General features: G+C 40.4%; 2 protein-coding genes across 6 annotated transcripts in view; both read left to right on the top strand.

The window, feature by feature from the left end:
• Window positions 1-1,439, top strand: part of dock11 (dedicator of cytokinesis 11) — an 89,541-nt gene extending 88,102 nt beyond the window's left edge. For all 5 annotated transcript variants that reach the window (XM_024287573.2, XM_024287569.2, XM_024287570.2 and 2 more), the window contains one exon: window positions 475-1,439. Coding sequence is in view for 4 of the 5 variants with exons in the window: in XM_024287569.2 (XP_024143337.1) it covers window positions 475-564 (90 nt within the window). In the remaining variant the exon portion in view is untranslated. The remainder of the gene's footprint in view (window positions 1-474) is intronic.
• Window positions 1,440-3,315: 1,876 nt separating this feature from the next.
• Window positions 3,316-12,758, top strand: LOC112155631. The gene is made up of 10 exons (XM_024287360.2): window positions 3,316-3,697; window positions 4,968-5,110; window positions 5,449-5,599; window positions 5,667-5,763; window positions 6,852-7,000; window positions 7,078-7,205; window positions 7,929-8,061; window positions 10,608-10,704; window positions 11,391-11,475; window positions 11,791-12,758. The coding sequence occupies exons 1-10, from the start codon at window positions 3,622-3,624 to the stop codon at window positions 11,878-11,880; spliced, it is 1,149 nt and encodes a 382-aa protein (XP_024143128.1). The 5' UTR covers window positions 3,316-3,621; the 3' UTR covers window positions 11,881-12,758.
• The last annotated feature ends 1,961 nt before the right edge of the window (window positions 12,759-14,719 follow it).

A 14,719-nucleotide genomic window follows, 5' to 3' on the forward strand; every position in this document is an offset into this window, starting at 1 on the left:
TTTATTTTGGCCCCTTTTGGGATTGAGTTTGACCCCCCTGGTCTATCCTCTCCCATCACAGCTCAGACTGCAGAAGGGTGGAATAAAAAGTCACATTCTATGTGGGTCTGGATCGGCCAGATTGAGAAAACAATAATAAAATGATGCGTCTCTGATAGTGTTTGGGGGGCTGGGGGCTGTAGTTTGGGTACCTTTTGAGAAGTTACAGTAAATCAAAGAACAGAAACACTGGAGCTCCGGTGTTAAAGAGTTATTCTTAATTATGGAATAATAAATCAAGGATTCAAAACAGAAAAATAAACCCCAAAAACGGCTAAAGTTCTGTAATCTCCGCTCCCGGGGGATGTCGTCAGGCGCCACCTTGTCGTCTGCAGCCAGCTCCTGTGGAGCCTGAGTTCACGGGCCGTGTCAGATCAGATGGAGTGATTTCCTCAGAGCTTTCTCCCTCACCTCTTTTTTCTGCTCTGGATGCAGATCTACCAGGAGGACATGATGCGCTCGCTGCTGCAGAACTCCCTCCACGTGTTCCGCGCCATCAGCGGGACATCCAGCGACCTGAGCTGACCTCCTCGGCCCCCCCGCCTCCACCTCGATGCTTCTGGTGTCTGCAGAGACTCTTGAAATGTGGCGTTTCAGCATGAATATCTCCGTCCATCCTCCAGAGAAGCAGTGCTATGAGAATGTGTTACACTGACGGATCACGTGCATGTCAGACCAGGGTTTGTCTTCATCAGCCGTTACCTTCCTGCCCCCTCCCAGCTTTGTTCGGATCTATGCAGGACAGAACTCTCACCTCTTCTCGTGAGTTATTTGCCTCGGCTCTTTGTGCCATTGTAAAAACAAAAACAACAGCCGGTTCTGTTCTAGCACGCCCCCCCCGAAGAACCTGACCTAATCTGTGTGGCAGATTGCTGCTATTTAAAGACGGCGCATTCCTGCAAACTTGTCCGATAGAGTAGATAAGTCACGACAGCGCTTGAGGGATCCTGTTGACATCTGGACACGAGAGAGCGGAGCTCGTCTCTAAGAGTTATTATTTCAGGGGTCATCGTCAATAATGCCATACAGATGATTCAAGATGTTTGAGTCACTCAAGTGTGCTCCAGCGGCCGCAGAGAAACCAGTGCCTTCGCGCTCTGCCTTCTGATGCACTTCCTCTGCCTCATGTGGGAACAACAACTCATGCTGGTAAAACGAGTATTTCACAAGTGCTACACTGAAAAAAGCAGATCAGTATTTAACTATGTACATAACCTCGGCTGTAAAAGGAGTTTTCTGCTTGGATGTATGATACTGAATGTATGTATATTTGGAGGTTTTTGAATCCTGCTCAGATCAAAACTCTTTTTTTTATTTGTTCGCAATGATGACAGAGGTGCAGCTATTCGTCAGATTTACTTTGTAAAGCCATTTTTTCCAATAAAATCCCCAAAAATCTGTTTTTGTGAGCTTCTTTCACTTGATGTTCAGTGTCACTGCAAACCTAAAGCCTGTGAACCAGAACCAGGAAACGGCTAACAGGTTCAGGTCTTTTCACAGTTCCTTGAGAACTCTCAGTCTGCGGGGATTTAGGTTTACTGTCCAGCCGCAGAATCATGCCAAACCACACCAATGTCTGCTTTCACTTCAGGGTGCTGTGAGGAAATTTGCTCCTCTTTAGGGATCTCAGATGAGATGGGCCGATCATGGAACTGCAGTAAAGTCTGACCTTCACCTCCCCTGTGATGAAACATTCCAGGCGTCAGAGTTCAGATTTCACCTGTCAGGGCGGATCATCTGCATGACACCTTTGCAAAAGAATGAAGGAAAAGAGTCTTTCATTACAGGCAACAGAAAAAGTCCGAATGTTGGCATCTGAAACTAAAAATTGTGAATTATTTAAATCTTTTAAGTCCCGATGAAAAGACAGGGGCGGGGTCCAAAAGCCACGCCCCCTCAGAGGAGATTTTGGAAACAGAGGGTTCAGATCAACATGACTTTTTAAGACATTTAGGTTGTAGGATTTTGGTTAAAAATGTCATAATTTTAATTAAAACACTACTGCAAACATTTTTTTAAATAAAAAAATTTTCATAGGAGACTTTAACACGATAAACGTAATTCTAGTAGATTCTGAAGGAGAAAAGCAGCTTTTCTCCTTCAGAATCTACTAGAATTACGTTTATCGTGGAAAGGTTACACTAAACACAAACACTGTAGTCTTGGTGTTAAAAGGTTTAACACCTCGGAACAGTGCCAACCTCAGTCCCTGGTGATTATGGTGTCTGTCATCTAGCATAACTCATCTGATCCCTCTGTCTCTGCTGTTATCAGTTTGCATTTTCCGTTTGCTTCATAAAGCCATTAACAGACATAATCGGGATTCACAGACTCATGTAGGACCTGGCTACTTCCTGCATTTGTCTAGCTCGCCTATTTATTCAAACAAATAAAATGCACAATTCAATAAGCAAAAAGAAATGTACGTTATTTTAGAGTTTATAGAATTGAAAGCTCTTGCTTGGACATTCTTCCTGTCAGTAGAACTGCAGAGAAAAGTCTGAAAACCAACAAGTCATCAGCATAAAGTGGGTGATAAATAATTGTTTCTAACCACTGAAAAGCCTCAGACTAGTAACCTCACCGACACACAAAGTCAGATCCTCTGTCTGTCGCTTTAAAGAGCAGATTTATTTTTTCCATGAAATTAAAAGACTTTCAGGTTTTATTGGAGGCCTGAAAAGATGAAAGTTTACCTTGATTATACTCGGACCTCTGGGTAATTATATCTGACCCTACAAGTAATTATACCCGGCCCTCCAGATCATTTTATGTTATTATTTCGATGTTATCTTGATCTTATTTCTAACTTTTTTTTTACAAAATATTTTATTTATGGAGAGTAAAATATTGAAAGTTATTTAAAGTTTACTTTGATTTATTCTGGAACAAAATCCCTGCCTTTTTATCATTCATAATTATGTTAAAAAGTTACAATGAAAAGTTTTTAAAATGTATTTTGTTAATCCTGTTCGGCCCACGACCTGAGGTGTGATTTGGCCCCCTGTGAGATTGAGTTTGACCCCCTGTAAGTGTAGTACTACTACACTTCCATAAAGTATCTTTCGGTGAGGGATTCCTCAGATCTGGTGTCCATTATTACATCAATCTGAACATTTAAACCGGGATGCGCGTGTCTTTACTATGTGGTGAATCATAAAACTCATATCATGAATCCTCGTGTCCACCTGGCAGGCTGGTTCTGCGCATGCGTAATTGGGAACTGACCCCCGAGCTCCTCCCGACCCCCCTAAACCAGCGCGCTCTTTACGCAGCTCTCAGCGGAGCCAGGTTTGCCGGCGGAGCCTCGTCACGTCTGCCGCCCACCTGACTCCGCCCATTCCGGCTCCGTCGGTGCTTCCCGGCAGAAGCTTCATACCCACCGAGAGCGCGGATCCCGGTCTGACCGCTCCTGCGTTTCTCAGCCTCGTTTTCGATTTTTATGTTTTCTTCAACCAACCTCCTGTTATTTCAGTGGATGTAAATATCTTCCGTTGTCCTCTTGATTTGTATTTATTTGTTATTTATTTGGGTCGGTGGAGCGCTCGTGGCTCTTGACGCGCGTCTGCGCTTTGACGCAGCATGGATCAGAATCCTGGAGGAGTTCTCTTCCTTTTAATCATCGCCTTGACGGCGACCCTGACCTACAGCACAGCAGGTACAAAGAAACATGTAGAAAAGGATATGTACTTTATAAGAACTGGTTAATGCATGTTAGATTAAAACTGTTTTATGTCCTAAGATTTAAGATCCAAACCCGAGTGTGAAAAGACGTCTGTGTTTGTTGTTGATCTGCCTTCAGTCCTCAGGTCATCGTGGATCTATTTGGCTAAATTCAGACTGAATGCATTTCTCAGAGATGTATTTCTCTTGTGAAATAATTACTAAAAGATTTTAGAAATAATCCTTTGTAACATTTTCTTAAGAACAAACGTGCATTTCTAACATATTTAGCTGAAAGTCATGAAAGCCCCAGACATTTTTCAGCTGCTGCAAATTGTTGCTTGACAGGAAAGAGCCTCAAACAATACAAGTGACACTTGAAACTAATACACGGATTAAAAAAACACATCCGCGTAATTCTGTTCTTAATTTGGGTCAGGTGAGGGGATAAAGAACAAACCTCAGAGAGTCTAGCGGAAACTTCTTAGTGAGAAAACATCTCAGGTGAGATCTGTGACGGAAGCAGAGGGAGTCTGGAGCTTCAGAACAAAAGCTCTGTAGAGTTCAATAGTGCAGCTGATACTGTCAGAAATGATGTTTTCGTTTGTTTCGTTTGACTGAAGTCGTTATTTCAATAAGAGGAACAATCAAAAGTTGAATCATGTGAACTCAATAGAACCTGTTTGGAGTAAAAGAAAGTAAAAACCAGGAGAGAACCGTCTGGATTCCTCTGAGAGCTGCAGACAACCTGTTTGTCTTACTTTTATTGTGGTTGTTGAACAGCTTCACTTACAAACACCCAAATATGAAAACAACCGCGGTGGAGTCGCTCAGAGCTGAACCTTCAGGAGCAGGTCCTAGAGTGTATATGCATGATTGTATTACTGTGTAAAAAGGTGTCAAAATGTAATCGCACAAGGGGCCAAAATCCAAAACTCACCTCAGGTCGAACAGGATAAACGTTTAATAAACACATTAAAACTGCATTTTTAAAACTTTAAAACTATAACTTTTTACCATAATTCTGAATAATAATAAGGCAGGAATATTATTCCAGAATAAATCAATTTAAACCTTAAATAACTTTTAATATTTTACTCTCCATAAAAATACATTTTGTCAAAATTATACAAGTTAGAAATGAGCTCAAGATAACATCGGGTCATTAATAACAATAAATCAAATGATCTGGAGGGCCTTGACTTTGACACACGCTGTATATAAAGTAAGACTTGATCCTCTTTGCTGTGGCGTCCTGCTTCCAGCGGATCATCTTCCTGCACCGATACATCTCACATCCCAGTGGCTCGACCCTTTTATTCTGAAACTGAGCTGGAAGATGCCGCCTGACCTGCCCAAAGACTGCAGACCTACCTACATCGTTGAAGAACTGGATAAGGAAAGAAGGGTAAAGAAGTGCATTCAAACTAGAATATGAAGACCAATAGATCTGCATAAGTAACTCAGACTGCAGCACAACAGTCTGTAATGTTAATTCATCCTAGTATTCTACAGAGTTTGATGTCAGATTTACTTTTCAATTTGGTCATCTGAATTTGATCCAAAGCTGCTGGTTTTGTCTAGATTATCACTGTTTCAATTGAAATCAATTGACTGGATTTCGTTGAGAAATTGTTTTTTTTTTTGCAAAGACATGAATAGATGTTAAGACACTTCACATATTCTTTTTTTATTTCCATTTTGCATGCAGATGTTTTTCTGACTGTGGTGTTTTGTTTCTCCCAGCCCACACAGGTCGCTGAAAACCAAACCTTTAGTCAGTATTTTCTCTCAGAGAAAATGAAATCCGGTCCGTTTATGCTCAGCGTTGCAGCAGAGTGCCTCGGCCTCAAAAGCAAAGCTGCAAACATCACCATCGGAACAAATCCGCCCCATGGTAAGACCACACTGCAGAAGCACAGCCACTGAAAGCATGACGACCAGTAACACCTCGGTTCCTGCAGCGGAGCTGGTGAAGAACTTCAGATGCTTCGAGGACCATCCAAAGGAATGCACTTGGACCCCACTGGATTCAACTCAGAATCTGACGTTTCACTACAGGTGAGGAAGACTCTAACCCATGTCTGATCAAGGGATGTGTTTCTGTTCTGCACAACAAACTCAAGTTTCCCATTAAATACTTGTTTGATGTCATGAATGAGTGTTGGGACAAACCCAGCGATCCTGCTGACGTGCAAATACTCAGGAGTGATGGGAATCAGATGGTGAGAAATCCACCATCTAGTGTCTGATCTGTGCCTAACTAGAAAAGTTGAATTACCTGCAATAACTCTGGTGTGGATTCTTTCTGCTGAAAGAAGTTGCTGAAAATCCTGAAGCTTTTTGCTGAAAATGCAACAACTATTTGCAAAATCTTAAATTTACTAAAAGAAAGACTGGACATTTCATTGGAGAACTATGAAAGTGCACTGAAGATGACACACATTTCTGAAACATTTGTAGTAAAATTGCTTAAAAATCTCAAGTATGTGCCAATTGTGCAAAAATATTTAGTGTGTTGCTTAAATATCAGCTAAACACCAAATAAGCCTAAAATTATTCAATAAACTAAATTAGTCAAAAGCATTAACCTGTTTCTAAAATAGAAGCTAAAGTCTAAATTAGCCTATAGAAACTCCAGTAGATAACAAATTAACCAAAAACGTTAGCATGTTGCTAAAATAGAAGCTAAATTTCGACTTAGCTTAAAAAGCCCTAATAGATAACAAATTAGTAAAAACGCTAGCATGTGGCTAAAATATTAGCCAGTAAAAATCTCAATAGATAACCAATTTTCCAAAAACGTTAGCATGTTGCTAAAATATTAAGTAAACTCAATTAAAAAAAAAGTGACCATAAAAGATGAAAACAGCCCATGAATATATTTAAAGGTTTGTTGTTGATATTCTACTTAAATCTTGAAATTTGAAGACTCTCATTCATTTCTTGTGGGGAATATTTTGCTCAATATTTCAAAAACTATAAAGTTTATAAATGCCAAAAATACAAGAAATACTGTTGTGAACGAGCTGAACGTTTTGATACCAAGATTGCTGAAACTGAGTGTTAATGTGCTGAAAGCGTACAGAAAGGAGCAGCAGAACGCTCACTGAACATCCCCACAGCTAAAGCTCCTTCTGCTCTTCCAGACATTGTGGACGGTCGGAGGAGAAGCTGCACGACTGTGTCCAGCAGAGCGAGGAGCACGTCTGTTACATGAACCAGAGGGATCTGACGCGAGATGTGTGCGTGGTCGTCAACTCGGCCACGCACATGAACACCTTGAAGCCCGAGCGTGGTCGGTGCAGCCTCCTCTTCATCAGCACGGACTCCAGCCGTTTGGACGCGCACGTCATCGTCTGCTTTCTGTTTTAGCCGTGCACGTGCCGCCGCTCAACATCACCGTGGAAGGAAACTCCCTCCGGCTGACCTGGACGCCATCAGATGTTCGAAGGCATTGGCTGTTTGACCTGTGGTACAAAGAATGTGATCAACCCAAAGAGGTCAGTGTGGTTCTAGTCATGACACGGCCAATAGAATGTGCAGTCAAACTGAAGAGGGTCGAATCATGAAGCACAGCACTACGTTAAACGTTTACTCTGTGAACCGGAACACTGACTTACCACTAAAGACGATGAAATCATTTATAAAACATGCATGAAGAAGACAATCAAGAGGAAGAAAGACTCTCCAGGTACAAAAACTATTCAAGTCTCACTCTGATCCTCTATGTTCAAATCCTTCCTGTGTTTGTTAATTATGATCCAGTTTTCTAGAACATAGTTCTTTCAGAGCAGCAGCAGATTATTAGATATTTGTCACAGAGTTGGAGCAGAAGAAACCCTCGCTGACATCCCATCATCCCTTTGACTCTTCCTTGCTAGCTTACAGCCCCTCACAACCCCAAGCTAACATTACAGGTTCAACAAAAACAGTGATCGATCTCATTTCTATCCAGTCGTCCAGTTTAGATCCAGATTCCAGCTCAGAACAGGAAAACAAAGACGTTCATGCATCTACTTGTCTGCATCAGAATGGGGAGACTTTGCATATTTTCTGTCACAAATAAACTATTTTTTTAAAATGTCAGACATGCAATTATAATCCTATCAGAACATGTTAAAACACCGTTTCATTGGAGTGAGTCTATTTTATTTCAGACATTTGTCTAACGTTCTCGCTGTGTTTTTGTTCCACTGATGGCGTCTCTTTTTCTCTGCGTTCAGCCTTTGACATTCCAGGAGAACACATTCCAGATCCCGTATGACCCCTGCTGCATCTACAACTTCCAGTACAGAGTTCGATCCACTGGGTCTGAAACACCAATATCCAGCAGCAACAGCTCTGTGCTGACATACGGTAACTGTCCAGATCACTCTTCTTCTATTTCTGATTAATGATTTTCCTTATGCGCTAAATAGTATGTTTTTACATAGTGTGTGCTTTAAAGACAAACTCATGAAACCAAAGGTAAAACAATCAAGTTAATGGTACCAGAACTTTTTCCAGGAAAAGATCCTGGCAGGAGAACATTTGGACAGACTGTTCCAGAGGAATCTGTTTTTCACACCTTCAAACACAATCTAGTTAGAAGTCATTGGACCTGATTAATTTGTAACACTTTTTTATCTTTATTTTATTCAAATAATCATCCATATGTGCATCTGTACGCTAGTTTATGCTTTTCCTGTCACCTGTTCCAGGACAACCGGAGGATGTTCAGGATGTCTATTAGCCCTTTTATAGTCTGTATGTGTGGGTCAAAGATCATTCTCCTGGATGAAATGCCCGTTTCCTCTTCGTACTTTCACCTCGACTCAAAGTTTGGGGTTTTATGGGATCTGACTGCAGAAACACTAGCCGGTATGGAGCTCAATTGCGGCCAATATTATTTGAAATAAATAAAAAAAATTGAAAAAAATGTTGGAGTTTAGCCAAAAAAAGTAAAATGTCCAAAACTTTTTGCTATTCTAAGATAAATGTAATTATTTTCAGAACTTCTTTTTCAGTTTCGACTTTTTTTTTTCGTTTTTGGATTGGAACATTTCAGTTTCAAAACTGTTGGCCCCGTTGTGGCACGTTGGGGCGGGGCTAACACGAAGAACCAATCAGAATCAATGAGGACGGTAACTTCAGTCCCGGTGCGTTCACTGACTCTGAGAACTGTGATCATTACGGTCAGAAAATGTCTGTTTAGTCTGTACTATCATAGTCTGAAGTTGTCCCAAGATGGCTGTAAGAAGCAGATCAAAACTCTGTTGCAGGTTAACTTTTTTTTTACTGCATAGTTACATGTCAGTAATGTGCAGGACTGTGTTATAGCTGTTGTTTTAAAAAATATGTTCATATCACAAAAAAGTGTTTTTTATGGCTAATAAACTGATTGGTCCTTCGTGTTAGCCCCGCCCCAACATGCCAGAATTGAAAGTAAAAAAAAAAAATTTGATATTGAAATTTTGAGTTTTAAAACCTAAAAAAAATAACATTTCAAGCTGAAGCTGTTGTCTTAAAATAGCAAAAAAGTTTTGGACATTTGACTTTTTTTTTTTTGGCCAAATATCAATATTTTTCTTTCAATTTGCTTTATTTGAGTTTCATATAATATTGTCCTCAATTTAGCTCCATAAGCTGGTTGCTGTGGTTGGAAACATTGTAGCAGCTAACATTGTTGTGAATGCTTCACTGAAGTTTTATGGTGGATAAAGTTTATACTAAACTGTGATTGATGATGTATTCAAGAGCACATTTCTGCCATAATTGGCTTCAATGCACTAATTTAGATATGGAGAGAGTTTCTGCTGTTTTTCATTTTGAAGCTGGTGTGAGCTGTGGCTCTGAGGCCCCATCTACTGGAGACCAGCTGTCACTACAGCATGTTGCACCTGTTCCTGAGGCTCGTTTGTCATTTCATGTTTGCTTCCCTCATTGCTTCAGTGTTTATGTTCTTTGATTTACTGTAAGTTTTCAACCATTAACACGATAATTCTAGCAGATTCTGAAGGAGGAAAAAGATCATTGATTGAAACGACGTTTCATCTGATAAATCCGGTTTAAATATTTATCATTTCTAATTCCAAATCAGTCTGTTTTAGAACTAAAACTCTAACCCAAATCCCAAAGATTTGATCACTGGAAACACTTTTTTTTTCTTGAAAATTCAAAGCTGTAACAGCTAAAGAGTGATTTTTGAAAAGCGTTGAAATCTTTGAGGAATTAAAAACAATGATTGAGGCTTTCTGTTTATTTCCCTCTCGTTCCACCAGGGGGCGGTGTTTCTCTTTAAAGCCTTTCATTGAGCAGCAGATTCATGAACCGTTTTTTTTTTCAATAATGTCAATAATTTCTGCTGCTATAGGAAACATTTTTAACAAAGAGAAACACTGAAAAGGGTTTATTCTTTTCTCATTTTGTTTGAAGCATAACAGAAACAATAAAAACAAATACATTTTAGATTCTATTCTCACACTGATGAAGAGTCAAAAGTTCTCAAAAAAATTTGATTTATTTTCTTAAATACTGGAGAATGTTTTTCAGCATTTTGAATTTTGAATTAGGAACTGAAAAATAAGGGAAATCACTTTTTAATGTATTTATTAATTTATGTATTTAAGTAGGAAGTGTTATTTTAAACAAACCATTTTTTAAAAAATAGAGAAATAATCTTTTTTGTGTCAATTTTTTGAAAAGAGACTTGATATCTTTTCCCCCCGAAAATTTTGACTTTATTCTCATAATTCTGACCATTTACCTAAATTAAGAATAAAGTGCAGTAATTAGTTGTGGCTTTTGACTCAGAATCCAGAACAACGTGGATGCTGGCTCCTAGTTCTTCAGATATATTTTTTTAGGCACAATTCCAGATTTTTCTTCACATCTGAAGGGTTTTTCTTTGTTTCTCATAACAGGTTCTGGAAAATGTTACAACGCAGCCATCATAGTGGCCATCGTCGCCCCCATCCTTCTGTTTTTCTGCGTCTTGCTGTCCTGCTACTGCTTCAGAAGGTACAACAACCAGAGTCCTCTACTGATTTATATCAGCATCACCACTGAAACACTAAAACATCACAGCTGTGTGTACCTGTGACCAATACCGCCACCTGGTGGCAGATTCGAGAACATGAACGAATTAATTTAACCTTTTAAAGTTACGCTCACACGCCTCAGTGATGAGTATTCAAGCAAACCCTTCCAGTGAAAACTCCACGTAAACGTGCGTTTATGCAGGTTTCAGGCTTCTGCATACAGGAGAATCTGTCCACGGAGAAACAATATGGGGCTCGAACATTAATATCTGGAAGTCTTCGTTTGCCCACGAAATCATTGGACCGAAATGCTTGACCGGAACCCCGTTTTAAGCTTTCATCCTTTTTTCCCTTTGATATACTGTAACTGCTTACATGATCAGCTGATTCACAGAGAACAAAAAGACTTTTGTCGGCTTTTCTCTGGAGGTAAACAGGTGCAGTTATACAAATGTGAACACTTGTTATGAGTTTCAGCTCCAGTTTTTAGTTTTCAAAACGTTTGGCCTCGATTCAGCACTAAACATCACATGCTTGGCATGTCCGTAGCTTTAACACTGTCAGAGGTTTGAGGGGTTGTGAAATGTACCTGGACTTCAGCGACTCCATTCTCCTGTCTTTACACAAAGTTTGTCAAAGCTGAAGAATCGCTGCATCTGTTTGCAGGCACAAAGACATCATCTGTCCCATCGTTCCGTACCCTTCCAACCTGCTAAAGGAGCTGATGAACGGAACAAAAGATCCAGGAAAGGTACGTTTAGAAGAGCTGATGTGGATGTGGAGCGGTCTGTGAAAGCGTTTGTGATCATTTCAGAATTATGTATTATTGTTTATTTGTATTGAATCATTTCTGTTGGTAGGAAATCAGACAGTTTGATGTAAGGGGATAAAATAAAACATACTTGGCCTTAAAATATCTTTAATTCATTTTGTTGAGAAAAAAATCAGAAAAAATTAAAATCGTGACTTTAATACCGTGAATCGAATTGTGGCTCGACTGAATCGTTACATCCGTAGCGCCGGGTCTGCTGTTCTCCCCATAAACATGCAGCTTGTTGTTTTTCAGCCGACCAGTCTGCTCACCACAGACCAGGAAGTCCTCGATGATGTCAAAGTCTTCCTGGTGAACGACAGAACAAGCCAGCAGAGGGTCTGATGGGACATCATGAAGCTGGACTTTTGGTGAATCGCTCAGGAACATTACGGAGTAACATCTTAGAAGCTTCGTCTTCTCCTGGTCAAGCGCTGCAGGAGGCTCACTTGATTTGTCTTAAGCTCTTTACCACTGAAAAAATATAAGAAGCTACTGAGAAATGTAAATGAATGTAAATGAAGAGCACAGAAAAGGGAGAACCGCTGAGAGAATGGAGCGGATGCCGTGGTTGGATGCAGCCGGGCATGGAGGGGCGCCATTTTCCTGAAACGCCGGCAGCTACTCGACGGGCACACAGCAATGAACTCTGCCGCTCAGGCCACTGACCTTTGAGAATCTGCATTTTGTAAACCTCAGAATGGATCTGTTTCTACTTCCTCCGTGAAGGGACGTTTGCTGTGAGGCGGCGCTCTGAGCGCTGCCGTCCAGCAGGGCTTCACTGCCTCACAGTCGGGTTTCTTTGGGTTCGTATCTCAGGACTTCATGATGTAATCCTCTTGGAAAAGAAGTTGTAACTTTACTTCCTGTACTAAGCTACCTGTGGTGCATGTTTGGATTTTTTCTGCTGTGCCTCAAATATATATATTTCTGATAGCTTCTGCAATAAGTTTTAAGAAATTGTTTTTCAGTCCTGTTTATTGGACTTCCAGAGTTTGTAGAAGGTGGAACTTGTGTAAATAACTGTGAATACATGAAACTGTGTGTCGTTTTTGTGTAATCTTCACTTTTGTAAGTCAAAAGCAAACTGTAAACGTGTTGCACAGATGTATGAAAACATGTTTTATGAATCCAGCAGCTTTCGGTTTCCACTGAAAGCTTATTTTGCTTTATTGTAAAACCGTCACTTCCTGGAATGCAAAGCAGCGATCAAACTCCCTCAATTTGTTTCTAGAATCATTTACTGCTGATAGAAAGGAGACATTTCATCTCTAGAACTTTGCATATCTTTGTTTGCCGTGGCCACATATAAAGTGTTCCTATTGTGTAGCTGCCACAAAAAACAACTTTTTCTGAATCCAGCCTCAGTGAAAGTTGTGACTGAGTCTAAACTGCATTTGAGCAACCATGAAGAGGAAATCTGCTGGTTTATTTTGATGCTTTATCAAAAGTAATTAATTTAAGCATTAAGAATTAAAGTATAAAACATTTAAGTTAGCAGAGACCTTTTCAGGGATAGTCGCAAAAAAGTCAGAATGTTGTGAAATTTTACAAAAAATGAACTCCTGAGGAATCGGTTACACTAAAACTTTAACATACTGACTCTTTTCAACCGTTGACATGATCAACAAAATTCAAGGCATGTTTAAGATGATGATGTGTATGACATAAGCATTATGATGTCATTCTATTCAATTCAGTTTTATTTCTATAGCCCAATATCATTACCGGTAACTACAAAGACAATCATAAAATACAAACAGTAGCTGGTTGCTAAATGTTTGGTTTAATAACCAATCGGTCGGCGCCGGTCCCTTCAAGTATCTGCATTATATCAACTTCCACACAACCTTCAGCTGAGGACGGCTCCAACCCTCTTGATACGCTCATCATGACCTCCAGCAAGAAGACAAAGAGAGAGGTTAAAATCACTCAAAGCAAATATTTGATAAATGTACAGTATGTACAACTCTAATACTAAACTAAAATAACAAGGTTAACCTGGGATCACTGCCCTTAGTGAGAAGCGAGGTCCACTGCCAAGAACAGGAACAGATGAGCCTCCTGGAATCTCTCCCACTCCGAGACGTGAAACAAGCCAGTGACGAGGTCCACTGCCAGGCATCTGGTCCGGCCGCCTCCCTCTGTCCCACTGGGCGGAGGCCCCAGGAAAGACCCAGGACACGCTGGAGAGACTATGTCTCTGAGCTGGCCTGGGAACGCCTCGGGGTCCCCCAGAGGAGCTGGAGGAAGTGGCCGGGGAGAGGGAAGTCTGGGGGTCTTTGCTTGGACTGCTGCCCCCGCGACCCCGTCCTGGATGAAGCGGAGGAAGATGGATAGATGTATGGATGGATGGATGGATGGATGGATGGATGACTGTTTGTGAATCATTTGTCTATTTTTTTAACTCTCCCACAATCCCTCTGAATTTATCCGGACTTGGGACTGGGACAAGAGGGCACTGGATTGTGAACCCTTGTGGTTACATTACACAAACACACACACACACTCCCACCCCAACAAACACATTAACACACATACATGAACACACACAGTTTTCCCTCGTTTGTCATGTGACGTTTAATTTTTGTTATCTGACGTTTCCCCTTTGTCATTAATTTGATGTTCTCCCTTCTTTGTCATCTGACGTTTCCTTTTCGACTTCATCCGACGTTTCCCCTCGTTTTTTTTTGTTTTTTTATCCTGTCCAACAGCTGAGCAAACAGATAAGCGTTGAGAGCCTCTAGTGTTAGACAGATTTTACTGTCACAACAGGAGTTATTGATCTTCTGACACTCAAAGTGTATATTTATATAGACCTCTTTTGTATTTTTCTATGTTATGCTAAACTTTATTTATATTGATTATGTTTTTACCTCTTTTTTTTTTTTTGGATTGGATGGAAAAGAAGAAGAGGGAGGTTAGGGGGAGGGGCAAAAGAGGGGAGTTTAGAGAAAGTAGAAGATGGTAACAGAGGGTAGTAATATCATAAAACAACCAGGTATAAATAGCAGGAATGGGCGGGGCCTGGCTACACACACTCAGTCGTAACAAACATACCTGTTGGTCTTCAAATACAAACTAGTTAAAATGTACACAATACAACTGCTGCTCACACACACTTCTGCATGTAAACCCACACATATGAAGCCTTTCATTCTGTCATGCATACTGTTAGTGCTAA

This window comes from Oryzias melastigma, linkage group LG18 (assembly GCF_002922805.2).
Source record: "Oryzias melastigma strain HK-1 linkage group LG18, ASM292280v2, whole genome shotgun sequence".
Lineage (NCBI taxonomy): Eukaryota > Metazoa > Chordata > Actinopteri > Beloniformes > Adrianichthyidae > Oryzias > Oryzias melastigma.

Excerpts from the sequence above, each read along its gene's own strand:
- LOC112155631 (XM_024287360.2), top strand. The coding sequence starts at position 3,622 with ATGGATCAGAATCCTGGAGGAGTTCTCTTCCTTTTAATCATCGCCTTG. Across the intron at positions 8,062-10,607 it reads CAGCTCTGTGCTGACATACG|GTTCTGGAAAATGTTACAAC; the intron begins GTAACTGTCCAG and ends TTCTCATAACAG. Across the intron at positions 10,705-11,390 it reads TCCTGCTACTGCTTCAGAAG|GCACAAAGACATCATCTGTC; the intron begins GTACAACAACCA and ends ATCTGTTTGCAG.